Below are 24022 nucleotides of genomic sequence, written 5' to 3'. Positions count from 1 at the left end.
TGCTATTCTGCTCTACACCTGTGCCTAATGTATACTGCAACACCACACTAAACCTATAAAAGCTTTCATGATAGGTTTACCAAGGGGACATTTTATTAAAAAAAAATTGTAGGCCTACATAATTTGCAATTTGCATCATGCTTTTGCTCAAATGCCAAATCGCAGTTGCGGCTACGTCTCAATCTAACTCTTGGGAAAACCCCAGGGGGTGGGACTTACCCAGTGACAAGAGGCGTAACCTATTACCTCCCGAAATAACAATTATTGACCAATGAGTCACGATTGAGGAAACGTAAACGAACAGAGTAAAGTTTGGTTGGGCCAGTGGTCCTGTAAATAATTTCGGTTCCTTTTTATCTATATCATGGTTTGTATTTTTTTTTATATGTCACCTAAATTGGTTGATATATAAGTACGTATTGCTGTAATGTATTCACAGTTAGAACGGTTAAACTAGCTAGGTGGTTGGCTACATTTAATGCCGTAGAGCTTTCTAGTGCTGTCTTGCTAGCTAGCTAACGCGGCGTTAGCTTTTTTCGAGCTTGACAGTTCTGGCTTTGACAGCTAGCGAGCTAGCATCTTTCCTAGCTAACCTAGTTAAATATCGTTGTCCACGGCTAGCCACGCTAGCGAGCTTTCAGCACATTGGTTGATACTCAGTTGAAATGAACACGTGAAAATTATAAATCCTTGGACTGAAATAACAAATTATCGATATAAGGTAAGGAAATATAGCTTAACACTAAACATTTTCGATTGCGTGTTTTTCCTCCTGGTGGTAGTAAGACATGGTCTTAAGCATTGCTCCAAGCCTAAGTGATGCTATCGAGTAAGCAACTAGCTAATTTTTACTAAAAAGCTAATATTGGTCAATGGAAGGGCGTTACGGTTGCTAGCTAATATAGTCATACTGTTTATGATTATACACTCAGCATTTATATTTTCATAAATAATGTTATGTGCTAAGAAGTGACACATTCAACCTAAATTCCTAGAATCAAGAATCACTGCCAGCTGACTGCCTGGTTTGTGTAATGATGTCACTGATGGGTATTGCAACGTCTGCTGAACATAGCTAGGACATCCCTTGTCTTTCGTACAAAACCATAGCTGTCGTCATAGCTAGCTAAATCTTTACTCGTACACAGTGCTTTAAGATCTGAAGTGGATGTACAGTAGCTTGGGAAATGTATTTCAGCTGTCTACCTAGAAAACAGTTTCATTTTCAGTCTCACTGTTTTTCAGTGTTGTCTAATTATAGAATATGTCCTGTGTGTTCCTGTTGTAATACCACAGGCAGTGCTTAGGGCATGAATGAGTCTCTAGCTAGTATTAGCCTAGCCTACTGTTTACACAAAACGAACAATGTCAATCTTGTGGCTAGATGAGGAGTCGGAAATACGTAGCTCCTTCATATTTAGTTGACCCTGTTCCTGTCTAATACCAGGAAGGAATTGCGTATTTTGAATTCCCCACATAGCTCTCTTCTTCTTCAGACTATTTATCTATCCATCACCAATGTTTAAAATCAAATGTGAGTCATGTCTGTCCAGTGTGTTTGAATATTTGCTTGCTCTGAATATTCAGAGGATCATCTATTTGTCCTCAAATTGGTTTGCGATATTGGCGTGGCTCATTCTTGTATTTTAATGTTTCCCCCTGAGGTGGTGCATTGTGTGCAATATCTCAGTGTCATTTTCTCACCATACAAGGGCTACTTTCAAATCAGTGGAAGTCCGATCAGTGAATTTGATTACAATCTTGACTTGTGGTGTTTTGTCTCTAAATATTACATCAAACCACATTTTTTTGTCTTCTGAGGAAACAGCTTGGAGGTCTGTATTGAAAAATCTAATTGACTGAATTTTATTTCAGATACGCAGACACACAGGTACAGCTTGGGTTTATGTGGGAGTGGTGTGGAACATGCAAGCAGCCAGTTGAGAGATCATGAGGGAACTCCAGGCCAGGATCCCGTGAGCGTACCCCTCAACTTGCTCTGCGTGACCTGCCTTCCCCACTGGAGTTACTCAGCCTTGCTATGCCCCATCCCCAGCCATGAGCTCTGCCCTGTGGAGCCAGGAGAAACCCAGCGGGGGCTTCAGGGAGGACTGGCGCTTCTACATGGTAGTGAAGGAATGCACAGTGGAGAAACCGGCCCAGAAGACCCTGAGGATCCCCCGTGGCAGCCTGGGCCAGGCCTGCCAGGAGCGCAACAGCCTGGGCCGCACACTGCCCCCCAGCAAGGGCAAGAGGAGTCTGCGAATCCTGGACCAGACCAATGTGGTGCTGAGCCTAGACGAGAGGGACTTGCTGGAGCTGGATGAGAAACTAGCCGAGCTGCTATTCCCCATCACTAACTGTGAGGAGCGCTACGCTCTGCTCTGCAACAAGTCCCGCCTGGAGCGCGCCCGTGACATCGACTGTGGGTCCAAGGTGCGTGTGCAGCTCCGCTCGGGGGATGAGTCTCTGCCAGGGGTGGTCCGCTTCAAGGGCTCGCTCCTGCCCGACCGGGCGCTCTCTGGAATCTGGTTCGGCGTGGAACTGTTGGTGAGAACTCGCCAGTCATCTTTACTGCCGTAACTTTGTGTTTTGTTTTCCATTACCATGCCCATGTGTTGTGTTAACAGCGTCGGCTAGACAGTTCTTTGCGATGGTGTTTATCGTTGGAAAACTTGTGAATTTAGTATCTCTTGCAAGACATTGTGCAGTGAAGTAGAGAGCTACAAAGGGCTGTTGAGGAGAGCACAATGTTGTACTTATTCCTTGGAGTCCAGTTGTAGGCTGTAGGAGTGGGTGAAGGACAAGCAGCCTGACCCCTGTGCAGTGGAAAGTGTCTCGCGCATTCATGTGCTTCAGATCAACACCCCGATTAAACCAAATGCCTCTTATCAAATTCAGATTACTCAATACACCTTAATATCCTCTGGCTGTTCTCCATCTTATGTTTCTCTGTGTTCACATAGTTTGTCATATGCAAAGTGCCGGAGGTTTTGGCATGATTGCAATCGTTATTTAGAGTTACGTAGAAACACTCTGCCATGAAACATTTGGAGCAAGCTCTTTGTGCCCTCCGCAGTAATCGATCACCACCCCTCTCCCCCAGCTGCGTGATGTTGACTTCCCTCTCCTGTAGAGTGCTGAGCTGGCAGGTTGAGCTCAGCTGTAGCGTCCTCTCCCTCTGTTATGACAATCTACCTCTCCCTTCCCATCTGCTAGGAGGAGGGCCGGGGCCAGGGCTTCACAGAGGGCTCCTACCAGGGGCGGCAGCTGTTCCGCTGCGAGGACGAGTGTGGCGTGTTTGTGGCCCTGGACAAGCTGGAGCTGTGGGAGGACGAGGAGGAAGGCGAGCTGGAGGTGGACCACGTGACGTTAGTAGAAGAGGAGCAGGACTTCCCCCCTCTAGAGATTAACTCCAGGGTTCTGGTGCAGACCAGGGAGGGGCCCGAGAGGGGAACCATCATCTTCTGTGACCTGCTGCCTGGCAATGAGAGCCTGGGATACTACGTTGGAGTTGATATGGTAAGACAATGCCAACCCCCCCCCCCCCCCCCGTACACACACACACATTCTCTTCAGTCTGTTGCTTGAGCTAGTTGGAGTAAAAAATCTGTGATGACATGATACCTTAGTTACGATAATACATGTAATGTTTGCCATATGCAATGATAACGGAAAAGGAATGATAGAAGACATTAAATAAATTCTGCTATGCCTTTATTTTAAGTTAAATTATAGTTTAAACAGGGTTAGTAATAGTTTGTATAAGTAAGTGCATGTACAAGACAGCTGGGTTACGATGAATGATGTGTTTACTCAGTGTCAGGTGTTTATATCCTTGTTTACTGTTGCTATTGGAATCAGATGGCAGTTGGACAAAGATATTTAAACTTCGGAGCGAGGCATTTGACTAGCCAGCAGCCCACTTATTTAGTCCAGACCACTTGCACAAAGGCCAGTAGTCAGTCACGCGGAGGAGTGAGGTAGATACCCAGCCTTGCTGTATGACCAACAGCATGGCACGGGGCCAGCAGGCAGCTGAGGAGAGCCCACTGGTCAGATCACCTCCTCTCTACAACCAGCCAACCAGCCAGCCTTCCAGCCCCCACCCCCGAGCACAGAGCATCAACAACACTGTTCGTCCATCCTGCTGAGATTAGCCTGGTGTAGTGGGGACTTTGACCCGTGGGGAAATAAGCCACTTTGGAGTGTTTTCGAACTACGGTAGGGGAGGGGAGAGAGGGTGCTGCTGGGGAGTGCGAAGGCAGGCCCATCATCAGGGTGGAGATGAGCTGTGGTATAATAACTGTGCTGGGACCATAAGTACCAGTTTGGGGAGATGAGGAACGCCCGCGGGGGTAATAAGGTGCCGCTCTCTTCCGCTCTTCCAGGACAATCCTATCGGGGACTGGGATGGTGTTTTCGATGGGAAGCTCCTGTGTAATTTCGCTAGCTTGGAGCACACTCGCCTCGTACCCATCTGTGACGTAATGCCAGGTGAGTCCGGCCGTATTTCTGAACCGTTTACATTTTTTTAGGGGGGGAAATTCCTAGAATCAAATACTGATATGCGGTATTGAGTTGTTCTGTTTTTCGAGCCATATTCAGGGAGTCTAGCCGTATGAGCAGTGGGTGTTAGGCTGGGGCTCTCTGTGTGTCCTCTGTTTGTGGTCCACTGCTAGGACTCACAGAGGCTCTTTTGTGTAATGGCCTGCCTTGTGTTTGAAAGTCAAGTGAGATGCTCAGCCTCTTTGTTCTCGCCATTGGCTTATTGATTTGTTTATGTGTGCTGCCCGCTTGCTTGTCCTCCCCACCAACGTTTCTCTAGATGCTTCTGCTTGGATGCACTTAAAATGTATGGGGGGGTCGCTAATGCATTCTCTTCTTTCATAGCCTCTTTGGTCTTTCAAACCTGAGAACTTACGTTTATTCTGTGTTCTTTTAGTTACTGGTAAGGTATTGCGTCTGTTGACAGTTTACAGTGTATTGTGTGACCAGAGTGTTTTCACTTGGTTCCAACAGTAGCACATTTAGAAAGTTCTACAGTGCCTGCCCTCACACACGAGTAATTCATATTGATTCAATCCCCTCCGAAAAGTTTCCAGATTTAGCTTTCATTCCATACCCTGAATTGATACAGCAACGGCGTCTCTTAATGTGGATGCTAACAGTAGCTAACAATGTGTCCTGGTGGGGATTGTTATGCCTCTAATTGTGAGTGTATCTCTGGGCTGTGCAGAATACGCCATGCAGGACCAAAGGCTGCAAAAGCACAGTTTTGCCCCCAGAGGCAGCGGCAGTGACAAGTCTTCCTCTGGCCAAAGCAAACCAAAGAGCAAAGGTACTGCTGTGCTGCCTGCTGTCACCCAATCAGCCTAACCCTAACAGTGATAACTGCAGTTGATGTGAATTACTAGCCATAGCTGCTGCTGGACAAAAGATGGGACCAATACAGAGGGGTTGTCATGTTAACTGTGTATTGGAAATGCTAAAAAAAAAGATGGCGATAGAAACGACAGTGATTGGGGGAAAAAAGGTGACGGTGTTGTGTGGAGAGGCAAATATTGATTTGAGCTTCTTGCATGGTTCAGTAAGTGGGCCTCGTCCATTCTCTCTCTCATCTGCACTGCTTTGACAGAGGAAAACATCCACGCACACACAGAGCTCTCACTCTGTCCTCCCTCTCACACACAGAGAGCTGTGTCTGCTCTCTCTCTCTCTCTCTCTCTCTCTCTCTCCTCCCTCTCTCTCTCTCTCTCTCTCTCTCACACACACACACACCTGCTTATTTCCTTCTTTCTCCATCTGACTTGTGTTATTTACAGGCCTAGGTCATCAGTGTGGGAGTAGAAGCAAGTCTGAGTTTTATTATACTTTAAATGGCAGCTCTGTTGATCCCCCAGCGCAGTCCAAATCCAAAAGCACATGGTACATTGATGAAGGTAAAAGACAAACAGGAAGCAATCACCACAGTCTTACCAGCAAGGTCCTGTCTCTGTCCTGTTTCGCTGTTCTCCAGCCCTTGCTTCGGGAGACTTATGATGTTTGCAGTTTCTTGTTGAAGACTAGTACCAGCACTGATTCAACAATCAGTAATCAGAGCGCGTTCAGTTAAACAAGTGGGAGTCTACTATTAATAACTAAAGCCATGACAATCCTAGAGCTAGGTTTTAACTAAGTTTTAAAGGATGAAAAGTTAACTTTAATAATGAGCAGGACCTTGCTACCGAGACCCTCCATTCAGTCCTGTTTCATTCCCATTCAACGTGCAAGTCCTCCTGCATGGCATCATAGTGTTGTGATACGGTCTTCACAGAAACACTAAAGGCTTTTAATGATACTTTAAAACAAGTGTCCCATACCTCCCAGAATACATTTATTCGGGGTCAGAGAGGAAGCAATGCATTACAAGGTATAACTCGTATGCATATATACAGTCCTATGAGCTTATTAAAAGCCTTTAGCTCTGAGGTGTTAGGGAGGAGGTGTCTTCATTGTCCTGGGTGATATGTAGATGGGACAGGTATGTAGATGAGGGGTAGATTTTCGGTTCTCTCTATCTATGATCGTCATCACAACCACCAACATGAATCAGTCACATTGAATGTGGTCAATACCAAGGGTTTTATCATATCAATGTAGTTGAATCATCATATCATTAGAAATATTTATTAAAAAAATGTTCTCTTCTTTTTCATAGATTGAGCCTTATCTCGGGTTAGGTTTAGACTAGTTCTGGAGATGATCTTGGAAGGCGATCCTGTCAAGGTGTTGTCCTGGTGTTCACCACTCTTGTCTCAGAACTCCCCCCCCCATCCCCTTTCACTGTGCTCCACTTCCTGCCACCCTGCCTACCTTGTTCACGTACTGTTTCTTCTTCTATATTGGTGTCTGAACACCCCATCTTGGTTACAGCCTCCAACATGCCTGCACAGTATGTATGAATGTGGAGTTATGTTTTAGGCTATTTATTTTCCTCCAAAAAAACACCACAAAACCTAATGGTTTAAGGGGATATTCTCTTTTTGGGATGTACATTTCAATGCAAATATTAACAGGTTCTAAACATGTCATAGCTCCACATACATGCTCTCTGTGAGTATAACATCTGAGGAAGTGAGAGATGATTTTGGGTCTGTTTTCTCCTTCAGTCGGGGAGGACCCTGCCAAGTCTCTCACGGACACGCCCCCTGACTTTAACCAAGCCTCGCCCCCCCGGGCCCCGCCCTCCACCTCCTTGTCCAATGACAACAAGTTCCACTCACTGCCCTTCAGCCTGAGCCGCAAGACGGGGCCCAATGGTAGCATGAGTCACGGGCCGCTCTCCCTCTCCGTCCAATCGGTGATGGGAGAGCAGCCAGAGCCCTCTCCTCCTCCCCCTTCGTCCCCGCGGCCTCCCAGCCCCCCACGTGGGGTGCCAGGGCTGGAGGTGGGCTCCCTGGTGGAGGTGAAGGAGAACCCTCCCCTGTGTGGGGTCATCCGCTGGGTGGGCCTGCCCCCGGGTCTGCTGGAGCCTCTGGCTGGCCTGGAGCTGGTGAGTCTTCTCTGGAACTGATCTGGAGGGATCAACTCTGGTTCATCTGCCACCAGGCACACACTGTTTAATTGTTGCCTTGTCGGAAGCACAAACAGAATTGAGTTCCTGGTTTGTTGCACTGTTGGGGTAGCAGGTGACTACAGTGTTGATCACAACGGCCACAACTTGTGTTCTTCCAGGAGGAAGAGTGTGTAGGCTGTACGGATGGAACCTTCAAGGGAACACGCTACTTCAGCTGCCCTCCCAAGAAGGCCCTGTTTGTGAAGCTCAAGTGCTGCCGGCCCGACTCCCGCTTTCCCTCCCTGCCCCATTCCTCCAACCCCATAGAACGCTGCAACTCCATAGGTCAGTTCCTGGCGTCAGTAAGCTCAGTGATCAATAAGAGTTTTTGGGAGTATGAAATACTTCAGCGCTCAACTGGAATTGTGTGTATCTTTTGTTTGTGTGTGTGTAGCGTTTGGCGGCTACCTGAGTGAAGTGGTGCATGAGAACACGCCTCCGCGCACTGAGAATGATGGTCTGGACGTCATGGTGGGCAAGAAGAAAGGAATCCAAGGCCACTACAACTCCTGCTACCTGGACTCAACCCTCTTCTGGTGAGAACACGCCAGAGTACAGATCACTTATTTCGTTTTTTTAACAGTTCATGTTCTATCAGAATGTCTCAAGTAGTCCAGGTATGAAGCAATGAGAGTGACTTTGTTAGTTGTCATTGCTCGTTGGTGACTGCCTGTGTTTCTGTCTCCCTTCTCTGTCTCTCACCGCACCCTTCAGTCTGTTCTCCTTCAGCTCGGTCCTCGACACAGTCCTCCTGAGGCCCAAGTCCAAGACCGATGTGGAGTACTACAGAGAGACCCAGGAGCTACTACGCACAGAAATAGTCAACCCCCTTCGCATGTACGTGTGTGGAAATGTGAATGTGTGTGTGTGTGTGTGTGGGGGGGGGGGGGTGGTGTTGAGACGATACTCTACTGTAGCCACACCCATCCTTTTGCTCTGCATGAATAGCATTCTCTCTCCCCCCCCCTGCCTTTCAGACACGGGTATGTGTGTGCTACTAAAGTGATGAAACTGAGGCGGATCCTGGAGAAGGTGGAGGCTGCTTCAGGCTTCACCTCGGAGGAAAAAGGTACGTGGGCCTGCTTCTGACAGAGGGAGGACTTGATACATGCTGTAAATACCTCGCTGACTAACATACGGTGCTATGGTTGCAGACCCAGAGGAGTTTCTAAACATCCTTTTCCACCACATACTGAGGGTGGACCCCTTACTCAAGCTGAGGTCAGTCCCACACTCTCATCATCATCAGTCTGCTCTGCTGCTCTGCTGTCTGGGCTGTATTTGTGCTATCACACACGTCTCCACCAAGCCTGCCGTGACGAGTGCTGTCTCTGGTGTTGGCAGGTCGGCAGGGCAGAAGGTCCAAGACTGCTACTTCTACCAGATCTTCATGGATAAAAAGGACAAAGTGGGCGTTCCCACCAGCCAGCAGCTCATAGAGTGGTCTTTCATCAACAGTGACCTCAAGTTTGCTGAGGTAACCTGACCTGTCTGTCATATATACACATAGACACATACACATTTTTTGTTTACTGTTTCCACACAAAAACGACACACTCGTTGGACCGTGGTGTCTCAAGATAGTGCCTTTACATCTCTTTTGGTCATTAGTCTGCGAAATGATGTATGTACAAGTATATGAGAGCGTGTGTGCGCTTGTTCTGCCTGTGTGCGTCTCCCAGGCGCCCTCCTGCCTCATCATCCAGATGCCTCGCTTCGGCAAGGACTTCAAGATGTTCAACAAGATCTTCCCCTCTCTCGAGCTTGACATCACAGACCTGTTGGAAGACAGTGAGTAATATGAGACATGGTCATCCAGGTTCTGCCTCAGAGTACAGGGGGAGTCCCGGACCCTGAGCCCTGTGTGTTGTGTCCAGCTCCCAGGGAGTGTCGGATCTGCGGGGGCCTGGCGCTGTACGAGTGCAGGGAGTGCTACGAGGACGGAGACATCACGGCGGGGAAGATCAAACAGTTCTGTGAAAAGTGCAATACTCAAGTAAGATTGAAATGGAAACATTGTATTCAGGAGCGGCTTGCAATGTCGTAGTCCAAGCATAAACAAATGTGACAGACATTTCATCCAAACTGGCTTTGAATTCAACCATGGCTCGCAGTTTCAAAGCAGTACCAGTATGTACCGCTTGGTGGCGACAACTCCTAAGAAATAACACATTTTCTTCAAGTTTGTGGAAGTTTTGCTAAAGCACTTGGGGAAATGTGTATACATTTACAGCAGCGCTTGAGAGATATTTTCAATTTCATGTTTAAGTGATTGAAACATTTTGTTTGACTACCTGTCGTACACAACACATACATAACAGTTTAATTGAGCAATACAACAGAAGTCCAAAACAACCATCCTGCTTGTGCACACGCATGTGTACGTGGCTCTCACACCGTGTGTGTGTGTGTGTGTGTGTCGATCTCAGGTCCACCTCCACCCCAGAAGGAAGGCCCACCGGCACGGCAAGCTGTCCGTGCCCAAGGAGCTGCAGGAGTGCGTGTGGCGCCAGGGCAGCTTCCCCCGTCAGAGGATGGAGCTCTTCGCCGTGCTCTGCATCGAGACCAGCCATTACGTGGCCTTCGTCAAGTACGGCGCCTCCGACTCCTCCTGGCTCTTCTTTGACAGCATGGCCGACCGTGACGGTATGTCAACACACGCTCGTTTCTACAGGGCAATGGTTTTCCATTAAGGTTACATGAACTACCATGCAATGACACAGCAGTGGATATTAACATTGATCTTGTTTTGATGACACAACCTTCCGATGGCATTTGAAAACATCCACTCACATCCCTCCTCCATACTGTGCCTTCTTACAATTCTGTTATGCCTTCCACTAATAATTGCATAGCAAATCCTATCTACAGCGTTTGACTATAGGTATTGCTATGCAATCACAAGTTTATGTAACCTTAGCGCAAAGTTTTTGATTTGTTTGCTTTGTTAAAGGATTGGTTGTGTGTGTACAGGCAGACGTGCTCAAATGTGTTGGTACCCCTCAAAATAAAAAATGAAAATGTCCTCTGAAATAACTTACAACTGACTAAAGTAATTGGAATTCACCGTTGTTTATTCTTTATGTATTAGAAATCAGACTTTGATTTTGTTTTCCAACAAAATATTATAAATAATAAAACAAATGAAAATTACATGGACAGAAATGATGGGACCCTCAAACAAATATTTAGTTGCACAACCTTTAGAGGCAATCACTGCAATCAAATGTTTTGTGTAGCTCTCACTGAGACCTGTGCTCCAGCTGGCTCAGGCCTGCTGGGTGTCTTCTCCACACTGGGCAGTTTCACATCTGTCCACAGATGTTCAAAAGGATTCAGATCAGGATGCATACAAGGCCACTTCACATGTCCAATGTTTTGTTCTTATTCATTCTTGGGTACTTTTAGCTGGTGTGTTTTGGGTCATTATCCTGTTGGAGGACCTATGAACTGCAACTGAAACAGCTTTTTTGACACTGGGCAAATTCCAGTCAGTTTTTTTTATGAGTCATCCTGGGTCTTCTTCCATGAAGGCCACTTTCACTCAAAAAGCGACGGATGGTGCGATCAGAAACTGACATCTTCACCTTGGAGTTCAGCTTTTATCTCTTTGGCAATTATCCTACCTAACAAATGTATCCAGGCCATTGTAGAATATCTTTTAGTAGCATGAGCAATATTTCATCTCTTTTTCACAGCTTTTATGTATTCTATGACATACCAAAGGCATGCCAGTATACACAATGCAATCATTTTTTATGTCATCACTTTTCAGGAAGAATGAAACATTATTTCAATGAGCTATTTTATGAAACTATGTGAAGGTGAAGTCCCACATCTCACATGACCACAATGTAACTTTTAAGTTAAAATAAACAATTTAAAATGTGGATTTGAACCCAGGCTGTTGCGGTAATGCCCCAGCATGTCTGAAAGAGCACGCACACTAACCCAGTGAGCTAACAGGGGAGCCGTGCCTTCTTGTGGTTTTATGACACCCCAACCCAAACATGTGGGCTACTGTGTGAGGGGTCTTGTGTTCAAATATGTCTGTAGGATCTTCTTACAGCTCCGTTTTTGCTCTTGGACTTAATTCGAGTTTTCCCCCCTTCATTGGATAAAGTTTTTTTCAGAATTTCTTTGATTTTAATATTTTTTGGGTAATGCATCGAGTAGGTCTTAAATGTCAATGTTTATGGTCTTAAAATGTCTTACATTTGACTTACTGAAACCTGCAGGAACCCTGTGTAAGGGTACCAGCAAATTTGAGCATGTCTGTATGCAGTATTTCCTGACACTTCCTGACTTTCCTGACTGTCTTGAAATAAGACGTGTACTTGTTCTTCAGTCAGTCAGTCAAAGCAGTTATGGATGTTAAATGCAGATAGGGCCAGATTCTGCCTCCCATTTAAGTTTTGTCCCTTTCAGTGAAGCTCATGTTCTTGATGTGTGTGTGTGTGTGTGTGTGTGTTTGTCCAGGAGGGCAAAACGGCTTCAACATCCCCCAGGTGTCTCCGTGTCCCGAAGTGGGGGCCTACCTGAAGATGACTCCAGAGGAGCTCCACGCTCTCGACCCCAAGAGCATCCAGGGTCAGGCCAGACGCCTGCTGTGCGATGCCTACATGTGCATGTACCAGAGCCCCACCATGAGCTTGTACAAGTAGAGCTCTCCCACCTCCCCACCCTCGGCGTGCCTGGGGGCAGGACACAGACGCACACACAACACACTGGCTGGAGAGAAGAGTCCAGTTGCCCCCCCCCCCACCCCCTTTTCCCTCCCAGCCTCTCCTAATGTCTCAGTCTGCACAAAATGAAGAGACTGTGGATAAGACGAGAAGGAGAGAGAAAAAAAGAAGCCTATTTGCACTGTGCATTTGTTGAAGTGTTGTGTGTTTTTTTTTTTTTTCATATTTTCTTGCGTGGGGAACAATAAGACTAAACATTTCTCGCTGTCGTAGCCCTTCCGGTGCCTCATAGTTGAGTGGCGACCGTCGGCAGAGCAACGGAAGGCCTGATGAATATTTACTCCCCGTGGAGAGGGAAGGGGGGGGGGTTGTCTTGGCTGACCAAACATGTGCAGTGAAAACAAGACGTGCTAATAGGAGGACCGAGGCCACCTCGTTTACCTACCTGAGGGGGAGTACTGCTTTTCTTAATCAGTGTAAAAGATGGGAGCTCTCCATAGCCAAACTCAAGTGTGGAAACAGTACCGTGCTCCGAACCTCCACCAACTGTGTACCATTATCCAGGCTCAACTCGGACCTCTATGTACCACGCTCCACTGTATCAGCACCATTAGCAACAACAGTACAGTTAATCCACAGTAAAGTACTTTATGGTCAGTTCGAATACTTTGATCTGTGATCTGGGTTGGGTATGTATACCCTGTCCAGCCTCTTCGGTGTCTGTACAATGTATATTTTACATATGGATATAAAACAGTAGGTTGTTTCAGAGCACTGAATATCTTTGCAAGGATTGAGGGGAGGTACTGTTAAGGCCTGTTACTAAATTAACAGTGTGATGTGAACATTTCAATTGTAAAAGTCTTTGTGGGTAAAAATGAACTAAAACTAAATAATTTTGTACGTTAAACCCTGCCGTCTGCAACTTCCATGCTTTGCAGTTGACAAGAGCTATTGTGACTGCTGAGTGAAACAGTACACGCCCCATTGCCAGTTTCCAAAAACGTTAACTATTATCTCCAACCATGCATCAGCAAATTTCCGATTTGTGACCTGTACTATATTATTTATTATATATTATAATCCATATATTTACAAAATGGATTTACTAAATTATCCATATATTTACAAATATGTATTCCCCTTTCTAAAGAAAAAGAAGGAAAAAAAAAAGTATATATAAGCTTCTGGTACTCGTTATCCTCTCTCACCTTGTATGAGAAGTGAGTTCCTGTGGTACACACTGTCCTATTGATACTACTGAATGTTAATACCAGTGGCAAGCTGGGTGGTGTAGTTTAATCTAACGACATAGGAACAAGAAGGTACAATGCTGGTAACCAGAGGACTACAACCTTCAGCCCCGTCATGATTGTTTTCCCAGGGACCCTTAAAGGGGACATGACTGTGTGTGTGTGTGTGTGTGTGTGATTGTTTCTGCACTACTGCAGTTCAATGCTTTCGTCACTGAAAAGGACATATTCCACAAGGAGAGAACCTGCAAGTCTTTTGAAATGGAGATGGACATCTGAGCATCTGTACAGTTTGAACTATATAACAGATGGAATATTAATGTCAGTGCTGTTCCTGTAAATGTTAACTAAATTAAAACCCATTTTGAAAGGTACTGTATTGTGTGTGTGTGTGTGTGTAATAAGCGCTACACTTTGTATGTGTCACCACTGCAGGAGAGTGTGGTCACACCTGTCACAGAGGTGTGTGGCTCATTAGCATGGTGTGTCGTGGGGGCACGCTAGGTGGTGGTTGATCCGTCAGACACACACAGCAGATGGGACTCACTGTCTGTGTCTTCCCATGGGCAATGGCAGAGCCCTGACAGATGGACTCTGGTCATAGAGCTACAGGTCCAGCTTGGACAAACACGACACATCAGTAACACATACCTACAACTTTCATTTGTATTTATTCTGGGTTCTTCTAGTCTGTAAAACTCGATATCATAAATCTCAAATCAAAGGCTGATAAGTTATGGTAGTGAGAGGATTATCAGATTGTTATGATACCGTAAATTCTAATTGAGGCCTTTCAAATTAAATTTGTCATAACAAAGGGAAAAAAGATGACCAGGTCAAAAAGATCAAAGCTTGTGCCGGATACTCAGCGATTCTTAAGATCATAGTCTGGACCACTTGTGTCATTGTTATTCACCTCTGTGGCCTATTTGTTTTGATTAAGATCCATAGCCTGTGACCTAATTCCCAGAGGCACTCAGCAACAAAGATACCAGGAGAGATACCAGCTGATATTCTTCATTCATGTGCCCCGCAGCATGGTTGTTACACACCTTACCCCCCATTTAGTTTTCTAGTCAAACTTGCAACCAGCTTAGCAAGCTGACTTCAGAAGTGCCAAATAAGTATTTGTCAACACAACAGCTGGCGCACAATGCCCTCTTGTAGCTTTATGCCACAGCATATGCCAGCCGCTCGTAGTGCGCGATAATTTAGCCGGGACTGGTACTACAAGAGCAGATGGGCTAGAGTATTATTATTCTCACTCCAGCTCAGGGCCCCTGGGGGGAATCGCTAAATAAAATCAAAGCAGATGGACCTCTCTGGGCAGGACTGTGTTTATGATAAACAGCCAGTGTCCCTCCAACACCACTGGGGTACCCACACCCCCTCCAACTTCCCCCACCCACACCTCTCCAATGAGCAGAACCAGGAATTACACTATACCACATCCTGCTCAGGGAATACCACTCACCAACTGGCTGAACCAGGAATTACACAGCACCCTAACCTGCTATGGGAATATAATTTGACAATGGGAAAGACCAGAATTAATACAGTACCACATCCTGCTCAGGAAATACCATTTGCCATTACGTCTCCATTTAGAAAGTGAATTATCACACAAGAAGGATGGGACAGTGCAGCTTGCCTTGGATAAGACAGGGCGCTATTTGTAATTTATTGTAAACTACCTTACTTTAGGTACTGTAGAGATTCCACTGCTGGAATGCAGACACTCGGCTCTGAAGCCTGAAGCTGTTTTTCTTCCCATGGGAAAAGACAGCGGTAAAAAAAGAAAACCCATCAGAGAGAGAGAGTCAAGGTAAACGTTTAAGCTCATTCAGACAACAGGAAAACAGTGATTTCCGACACTAAAGATGAAAAGGAGCTGAGAGAGTACAATTTCAAGCCAATCAGTGCTAACCCAATATACCACTTAGGCTGGAGTTTTAACTCCATTGTGATAACGGGCTTTATTTAGTGTCTACAAAGGTCAGATTCTGATGAAGTCAAAGCAGTGCAATCAAACTAATGTTTATAGCTGGACATATTGCCTTTGCAGTTATTCAATCACTGAGCCATCTCCAAATCTAGGTTTGTAATGTGGTTTTCCTTCAGTGTTTTCTTTAATTCCTGGGTTGCTAACTGCTAAATGGAACTAAAGCCAGTCATTTTTACCCTGATTTGACCTGTTATTTGAGGTAAGACTGACAGTGGTCTACTCAATGTTTCCATTTCACAGCCTCATGTTCTCTGAACTAATCATTTAATTTAATAGTGGCGCCATTGTTGTCCATAATTGTATTAACAGCTGAAAGCATTGTTCAGTTGTTTTGAAGGTCAAGTAAAACACTTTCTTCCCCTCAAATGAACAGGTGCAGTCACTTATGTATACCCAGAGCCGTCTGCAATATCTCCTCGTCTGCTCTCACCTGTGTAACACACAACTCCCTTTCACAGATATTCAGTAGGAGGGTATTTGCTAGTCAGAAGGATGAAGAATGAATTATCTCTAAAGCAACTGCTACCAGATGTTGCTCCCACTAAGACCAGGTGTGGGCCAAATTGCATATGCAGAATGTGTGTAAAATATTTAAAGTCGTATCTTTCACTTAAGGTGTGAAGTGTTTTTATTGCCCATCACTACTCTGCAGTACAGCAGAAGGAAAGGCCGGCATGCCCCCTGGGCATCACACACTGAGCCTGGCACCTGTGGTAAGGGTGAGGGTGGGATGTAAGTTGGCACTGGTGTGTGTGTGTGTATGTGTGTGTGTGTGTGTGTGTGTGTGTATGTAAAGGCCTCATACACCTGTTCACTCCCTAATCCCCTCCTGGCTGCTGCCATATTTAACACTGCATTATTTACAGGTGCTTACTGGATGGAGACGCAAGCTGGTTTCTAGATCAAATATGAATGTGTATGTGTGTGTGTGTGTGTGTGGGGGGGGGTGTAAGTGTGTGTGTATGCTTCCTAGCAACCTTTGTCCACAAAAGCCCTCCGAACACAACCGTTACATGTTCCGTGAGGCCCTTGCACCAAAGACATCTGTCTGCTGTGTGGTCAAGATGAGAAAGAGTTAAGATCGCAAACATCTATGAACCAAATACATTGGACAGAGCTTCATGTTAAATTCACTTTCAATCCAAATCACAGTAATGTTGGTCGCAACCATGACTAATCAATGTACTGAAGTTCATGTGATGGTCAATCATTGAGCAGAAAACAATGTTTAAACTGTTTGGAATTCATTCAGAACATTTTTCAAATGTCCTTACAGCATAAATTCAGGCAAATAACATTAGAGCTATGAAACCCATGACTTGAAGTTTCAGAACATACGGCCATGCATCAAAAAGCAGTGCTATTGACAGTCAGACGATCCATGTGAATACCGCGTTCAGTCAAGACCCTGTCAAGACATAAGTAATTGACCTTTGGATCTTCAAAGACAAGATAAGTCCTGTTTGGGAAGTATGATGTCCCTTGAATCCACATGGCTTCTCATGAGGAAATTTGAGGTATATACAGTATGTGCGTGTGCTTTGCTTCTGTTAAGTTCTTATCTACTTTCCAACAAATCTACAGCCTGTATACATCTCAGCCAAGGCCAAGTGAAGGTTTACCAACAACACCCACCTGAAGAACAGGGAAAACTCTTACACAGAGAAGTGAAAGAGCTGTGTCTGTGTGTGTGTGTCACGACAGCCCTTTTCTCTAGGACTGGGACTGGAACGGACTAAGCACACCCACCAATGCACAGATAAACGCATAAACACTGCTTGTACCCAAACAATGGCATCAAGCAGCCATTTCATCAGGCCATTGTGGGATATGGCAGGCCGCTACTGTGAATGTATTTATTAGTTTGCGATACATCCCTTCCCCTCTTGTTCCTTGCCTAGTGGATAATGGCGGTTTTGTTCGTCGCCCAGTGTGTGCGGCGCTTCGTCTGCCAGCTGTCAGAGCTGATACCGTCTCATTTGGAGTCCCAGTCTGACTGCTGAATGGCTAATTAGATTTGCCATTTCCAATCCACTGATTGCTATACATAATAGGACAAAAGGGTCTGACAGCATGTAACATTCAACACTAACTGTAACAATTAATAACAACATTAATTAACATGCATGTTGGGCTCCATTGATTATGACATTACCTGCCTAACGGATGACCTGCCCATGCCATTTCATTAAGGAGCACAGCTATAGATTGTTATTAATAAACTGCTCTCGCCCTGGCTGAGGAGAGGTTATTAATTACACAAATTAGCGTCTGCAAGAGGTAATCAAGTTAAGGCTGTTTCCTTTGCAATAATTGATCTAATTTTTACTGACCAACCCTGGTGGGTCTTGTCTGATGCCCTGGCAGAAGAGAAATCACCTCATTAGCAGAAGTTTAATCCTAATCATAGTTCTGGAATCGCCCGGCTTTAAGGTCATATCTGAATGTCAGAACCGTTCGAAATTGATTGGTGTTAAATTGAATCAATGCCACGTTTAGGAAACACAATAACATCTAATGGATGAGGTGGAGCTGACCCAAAACAAACAGGTTTATTGGGAAGTGTGGGAGGGGATGAGGAGGAGAAGGTGTGTGTGTGGGGGGGGTGGGTGTCAGCTCAGGCACTTTCATAATTCATTATGTCTATAATATGAGAAATGTCAGGATCAGGGCAATTAGCAGTGGCAGAGACCTGTTGGTTCTCAGACCCAGGGGGAAAAGAGCCAGGCCAGGCAAAGCAGAGCAGGGAGGGGAAGCAGACAGGGCTCCAACAGAGCAAGCTTTACACAGGGACTAAACCTGTTGAAAGCCAAATGGTAATATTGAAAATGTTGTAAAAACTTGCAAAAAAAATGCAATTGATTAACTTTGCCACACAAGCCTCGGTCATGTGAAATCAATAGGGAAACTTTGCATTTTAGGTTGATTAATCTTTAAAAGGTAACCCATAAGGAGAGGAATTATTCAAAGAAAATACAACCCTCATATTTTATTTTTGCATTTAAAAAAATCCCCAATGCAAATATTGGATGTAATTGATGATATGACACACATTTACCTTTTTACATGTCACAGTGTGGGAGAAAGATTTACTTAAATTTTGTCAGTGTTGACACTTCAAAACAGGTAGTTGTAATGGCTACATTTGACTTAAGGTGCATGTTAGAGCCCATACTTCTTTACTGTAACTTTAGTGATAAAGTGTAGTCAGCACTTTTACCAGTGTTTTTCAACATGATTATCTTTCTTTTCTAACTTATCTAACTTCTTGTTGACTAAAGGAGGTGTGTACTTTTGCCATTTCTGGCTAGAGCAAAAGTGCTAAATGTGTTTCTGAACCTAAATGTCCCCTTCCCATCAGTTAGACTCTTTGTTTCAGGTGACTGGAAGGTTGCCAGAAGAACCAAATCCCCTTGATCCTTACAAAGCTGTGAAACATGGAGCGAGAGGCCAGTCACACTGGTTAAGATGGCCCACTGTGAGGCTTCCACAATGAGCTGGCATCTACAGACAGTCTTTTTCACTCAGTCTCTCTCTCTCTCTTTCATTCTGTTTACATCGCTCTCCTTCTCTCTTAGACCCAAACAACACCATGCCCTGCTTTTCTCTCTCTCCTACTCTGGGTGTACTTTCTTGCCCGCATCAGATTTCCAGCTCTCCTCCACCTGAAAAAACAGAAGTCATTTTCATCCGGAGCGTGTGAAATTTCACACTCGTTTTTCACAACACATCTTTTAATATGCACCGCACCATTTTTTCTTCTTCTTCCGCCATGTATGAAATCCTTTCATTCCTGGCTCCCAACCTCAAAACACGTTGCCAATCATCCCAAACAGCAGTTACAATTTTCCATGAACAATTTGCTCCCTTAAGAGGAAAATTGCTTTCGATATAGGCTCCCTCTGAAAGACAACAACAATAAAAAAGCTACAACTGTAATACCATTCCTTCAGTCAGCGAACTGCCAGGACGAGCTCAAGCTGGAATACATGGCTGGGGGAGATGGGTGTTCGCGCTTTAACCAAGTCGGCATGTAATATCACAACCTGTGTCAGACGGGCCCAGCAAATAAATCCCACTTTGAGCATAACAGGTTGGCATTGTGTGAAAATGACTGCCATGAGCAGTAGTTGTCAGATATGCTCTTGCCATTGTGATGGTGAATTGTCATTTATTATATGTTGTGCCTGCCTGGCGTCAGGAATTGTTGACTGTGCGTATTGATTTGCAAGAGCGGTGAGGGACAAAGGTCACTTTGATCAACACTCTGTGATGCGCGAGAATTGGGCAGAAGCTGACATTCCATTACCTGAGAAAAAAGAGCCTCAAAATAAAGAGGAATATGTTAAGGGAACAAGACTTCAATACGGCAATATGACTATAATTAACAAAATAAATGGCTGACTGATGTTGAAAGAAGTGGATGCTTTCTGCTCTGGGGGGCTATTGTTCACCGGTGGCAAGTGCCATGTCTTTCTGATATTACATGCTTGACCTCTTTGCTCTCTCCTCTCTCACCACTGCCTCGTCACATTTCCAGTCACTGCTTCAAATAAAACACTGTCTTTTTCTGTGCTTGAAAATCCCCACACACATCTCGACTGGGATTGGATGCGCTATAGGAGGGCAAGTGACACCGTTTTTATTTAGGTAAAAGGCATAGTTCTCTCTGGTGCACCTTGGTCTTAGAGATGCCTTTTAAAGTACATATCTGGGGAGAAGCAGAGCCAGATTTAGGATTGTTTACCAGGCAATAGCCCTGTCATCCTGGAGGAACAACAATGTCAGGAATGACAGTTAAGACAGTTCTTAAAGGTTTGACAATCTAGAGAGAACTTACTTTGCTAAACACTAAGACCCAGTTTCTCAGACATGGATTAAGCCTAGTCCTATACTAAAAACCTTCTTCAATCGAGATCTTCATTCAATTAGTCTCTTACTTTAAGACTAGGCTTAATCCATGTCAGGGAAACTGGCCCTTATATGTTTTATGCAATAGTGATATTTCACACTTCCATATGGTGTCTGAATGAATGTCCCCCATGTAAACACTGGTCTTCTTTAGGAGTATTGTATGTTCTTGTTCATCACATTCACAACAATGAGAGGTCGGTAATGTGACGTGTGATCTGCAGCGGCCTAGGTGTTTGCTGTGAGAGCTCTGTCTGGGGGAGCTGGGCGTCTCCGTCTCCTCTGCGGCCCATGCCGTCCAGAGGGATGTGTTTATTGCGTGGGCCATCCCGCGGCTGTCTGCTGCGCCTGTCAAAGTCATGAGGGGGATCACTTCATCATCGTTTGTCTGGAGGTCGGACACTCCACCGTGGGCGTGGGGGACCTTGGGGAAAATGTGGGCGGCTCTTGTATTTGCTGTGTAGCCCTTTTTATTTGTATTTTGTTGCATTATCAAGCTCCTGGTTCCACTCTGTCAATCGCTGCAAGGGGTGGAATTAGAGTTCTGTTACATGCCTGTCAAACCCCCCCTGCCAGGGCTGATGTGGTATGACAAGGTATGACAGCCTGCCATGTACCAAGGCCTCGCTGACTTGAGGCAGGCTCCGTGGAAACCGTGCCTGAGCGAGTGTGACATCCCAAGGGGACAGATACACACAGACGGACACACGTGGATATAATCCATCTCACTACTTCTAATATATCCTAATGAGCCCGAGGGCAGCCATGCTGATGAGTCATTCAACACGACTCTGTTAAAACTCTCAATACAAACTTGACACAGGATTTCAGCCCCTTGGTTTGCCAATATGATCCCATGTTTGGTGGTAAATTATAGTACGGATAGATTATACTTTAAGGACAGAGTCATATTACACATAGCAGAATCCCACTCAACCAACTTTATTGACTTGCTGAAACTGAACAGTCAAGATTCACTTCAGGGAATCACAGTTTAAGAGTTCTGACTCGGTATTAACAGACCAATGATTGTGTGCGCACACTCACGTTTGAAAACTCAATCAAATTGAAGCTGTCTCAAATGTTCTTACAGTACAAATGACCCAATTGGTGGATATGTAGTCCTATTACTACAAGTTAGGAGTAAGCCATTATCAGTAAGCTCACTGCACTGCCAGTAAACTATTACCCAGACAGCTGGCGTTGTGGATAATTTTTAAGTTAAAATATCTATTAAAGTTCGACAGACCATAAATGCTCTGGAGCATTTCCATTTCCCTTAAAAAGAAGGAGAGCCGTGTAAATTTCAATGTGCTCTCATAGATATCTGAATACACATAGCAGTAGGCTACGTCACATCGGACTTCGTTCAGGGCAGGGCAGGGCAGGGCAGGGCAGGCAAGCCTCACAGACTCTGATGCATGTTTAGGTCACTTTTTGAATTATCTTTCAGAGTTTGAGCAGAGAACTACGCAGACTCATCCCGACAGAGAAACAGTGCCATTATCGCACACTACGCAGAGCTTGAGGGGAAATCGCGACGGAAAATTGATTAATATTTGCTTTCAAAATGACACGGCATGATGCATGGATGCTCTTCAGATGCAAATGAACACTTTAAAAGAGATGAATAGCCTCAACTCAAGATTGTAAAGTTCAAGCAGGAGATTTGCATATTTATATTACAAGTTACTGATAATAAGTGCGGCAGGAATGAGTAAATGCAATCCGTTTGTCAATGTAAGCCTCCTACATTACAAAACTAGACCTTATTAACTCCTGCGAACTGATATGTTCAATTATTCGCACAATAGCAGCGTTGAAGACGTATTGTTGTGCATTTTGACTGTATAACACAATTAAGAAGGAGGCAGCGACATGGTTCAATTGATGATAGCCTATACCCACAATGAGACAGGATTGGTATTATGAGAGAAGATACCTCAGAACAATGTTCAATTATTTCTGCCTGAAGATATTATCATTATAAAACTTCCAAATTGAAAAATAATATAGGTAGGTAAAGAATACATAAAAGATTATCCCCAGACCATTATACTGCAGGCGTTAATCATAAATACTGTTCAATGCAATATATTATTGAATCTGGATGCAGTATATTATTAATCCTCTTGGTCAACCTTCAGGCAATGTTTGTTTCTACCATCAACTGGAAATTGGTGAACATGCCGCTTCACCAGGTCTACGTCAGTGTAGCGTAATGGTTCATTTCGAAAGAGTAAAAGGTTCCTCTCCGTCTTTCTGATTTGACTAGCTTTTTCTGACCACCTCCCCGCCAATCACAATGGACTTCCCGCTCCTGAAGAGAGCTACAAAGACTGTCCTCTGGTGAGAGGAAACCACAGACATGCTCAGAGAGAGGAGAGCCCGGCACAGGAAAGGGTCGAATAGCCTTCTCAGCAGACATGGCTGTACAGCTGTGGAGGACAGGTTGTTGTCACTTCCCTTCAGTTCAGCTGAACACTGAACCAGAGCCTTAGTGTATTCTTAGGCTCTGCAGCCATCTCTTTCACAGCCACACAATGCAGCACACAGCAGTGAAGGACAACATCTACAAAAGGTCGATTTTTGTTTTTTTTTCCTGGGCAAAGAAGTGTGACTGCTTTCTATCACACTGGCAGACAACTTTTCAGTTCATCCTGTGTCACAGACGTCAGACACTATCATGTCTGGTATCAATATGGGTTCATGTGAGTTCAATAGCATATGTCATATGAGGAATTGGATGGCATATGTTGTCGGTGCTATATGAGAAAGATGATACACACAAATACAATAGCCACAACATATGAGTAATCTGATATGCCATATGTGAAGCATACATATGAGAGATCCTCTCCTCATCGCTAAAGTAAAAAATGAAATCGGGTATCAAAACAAACAAACTGAAAGCCATTACATTAACATGATATAGGCCCGGCTTAACTGCACAGTAATCCTAGCAGGGCCTCATGTGAATGGAACATTTTTGTGTTTGCCCGACACTCAATATTTTGTGGTTTTTTTCTCTTCTCTTTTTTCATCAGGTGAATTAGCCCTATTGAGCCCCGTTTAACAAGCCATTATACTGCAGCGCCAAAGAGCAGCCAGCCAGGACTCCAGGTGTTAAATGCACTTGGCAGGAGGGGACAGAGGACGAGGACCAGGCCAGTACAACCTTCCTGCCCCCGCCCACCCCCCGGCCTCACCTCCTCCCAGCCCTTCCTGGACCGGTCTACGGCTGTAGGTCTGCCCCCCACCTTGAACACTGGCTGCCAGCTCACTCACACAAAGCAGCTTAAAACTTACATCTGCTCCACTGGGATAGTACCCTATGAGGGGGTTAACACAAACCATGTTTCAGAGGTGCTCCAGATTGAATGTGTTACTTTACTATAAACATACAGTATATTGGGACACATGTTGGTCTTATATAAGTGAGCAAACTGTAGCATCTGATAAGAAACTGTTGGACTTCATCTCAAACTGACACACTTTTGTTTCACTTCTTTATTTGCTCTGTAATTCAGTAGTATAAGTAGAAAAGCCGTGTGATTTAATTTGATGTAAT

At 44.9% G+C, this 24022-nt stretch overlaps 1 protein-coding gene across 5 annotated transcripts; it reads left to right on the top strand.

Moving 5' to 3' along the window:
- Positions 1-291: 291 nt before the first annotated feature.
- cyld (cylindromatosis (turban tumor syndrome)) lies at positions 292-13909 on the top strand. 5 transcript variants are annotated; one of them, XM_084682136.1, is made up of 17 exons: positions 292-721; positions 1876-2550; positions 3220-3522; positions 4392-4497; positions 5240-5341; positions 5826-5942; positions 7152-7534; positions 7717-7882; positions 7992-8133; positions 8312-8434; positions 8575-8666; positions 8752-8818; positions 8942-9074; positions 9280-9388; positions 9475-9593; positions 10027-10243; positions 12077-12390. In XM_084682136.1, exons 2-17 carry the CDS (start codon positions 2059-2061, stop codon positions 12259-12261), a joined length of 2856 nt encoding a protein of 951 aa, XP_084538262.1. In that variant the 5' UTR covers positions 292-721; positions 1876-2058; the 3' UTR covers positions 12262-12390. The 5 variants fall into 5 exon arrangements, with proteins under 5 accessions (XP_084538262.1, XP_084538263.1, XP_084538264.1 ...); XM_084682137.1 differs by lacking the exon at positions 5240-5341 and having other exon boundaries at positions 10027-10187; positions 12077-13909; XM_084682138.1 differs by lacking the exon at positions 5826-5942 and having other exon boundaries at positions 10027-10187; positions 12077-13909.
- The last annotated feature ends 10113 nt before the right edge of the window (positions 13910-24022 follow it).

Source organism: Hypomesus nipponensis, chromosome 19, assembly GCF_054491055.1.
Source record: "Hypomesus nipponensis isolate SF chromosome 19, ASM5449105v1, whole genome shotgun sequence".
In the NCBI taxonomy this organism is placed as follows: Eukaryota; Metazoa; Chordata; class Actinopteri; order Osmeriformes; family Osmeridae; genus Hypomesus; species Hypomesus nipponensis.
The sequence above is the reverse complement of the archived record's forward strand: the minus strand, read 5'-3'. Positions and strand labels throughout refer to the sequence as shown.

Bases quoted from the DNA above. Each gene is read 5' to 3' on its own strand.
- cyld (XM_084682136.1), top strand. From the start codon at position 2,059: ATGAGCTCTGCCCTGTGGAGCCAGGAGAAACCCAGCGGGGGCTTCAGG. The intron at 9,075-9,279 runs GTAACCTGACCT...TGCGTCTCCCAG, and splicing joins GTGACCTCAAGTTTGCTGAG to GCGCCCTCCTGCCTCATCAT. The intron at 10,244-12,076 runs GTATGTCAACAC...GTGTTTGTCCAG, and splicing joins CAGCATGGCCGACCGTGACG to GAGGGCAAAACGGCTTCAAC.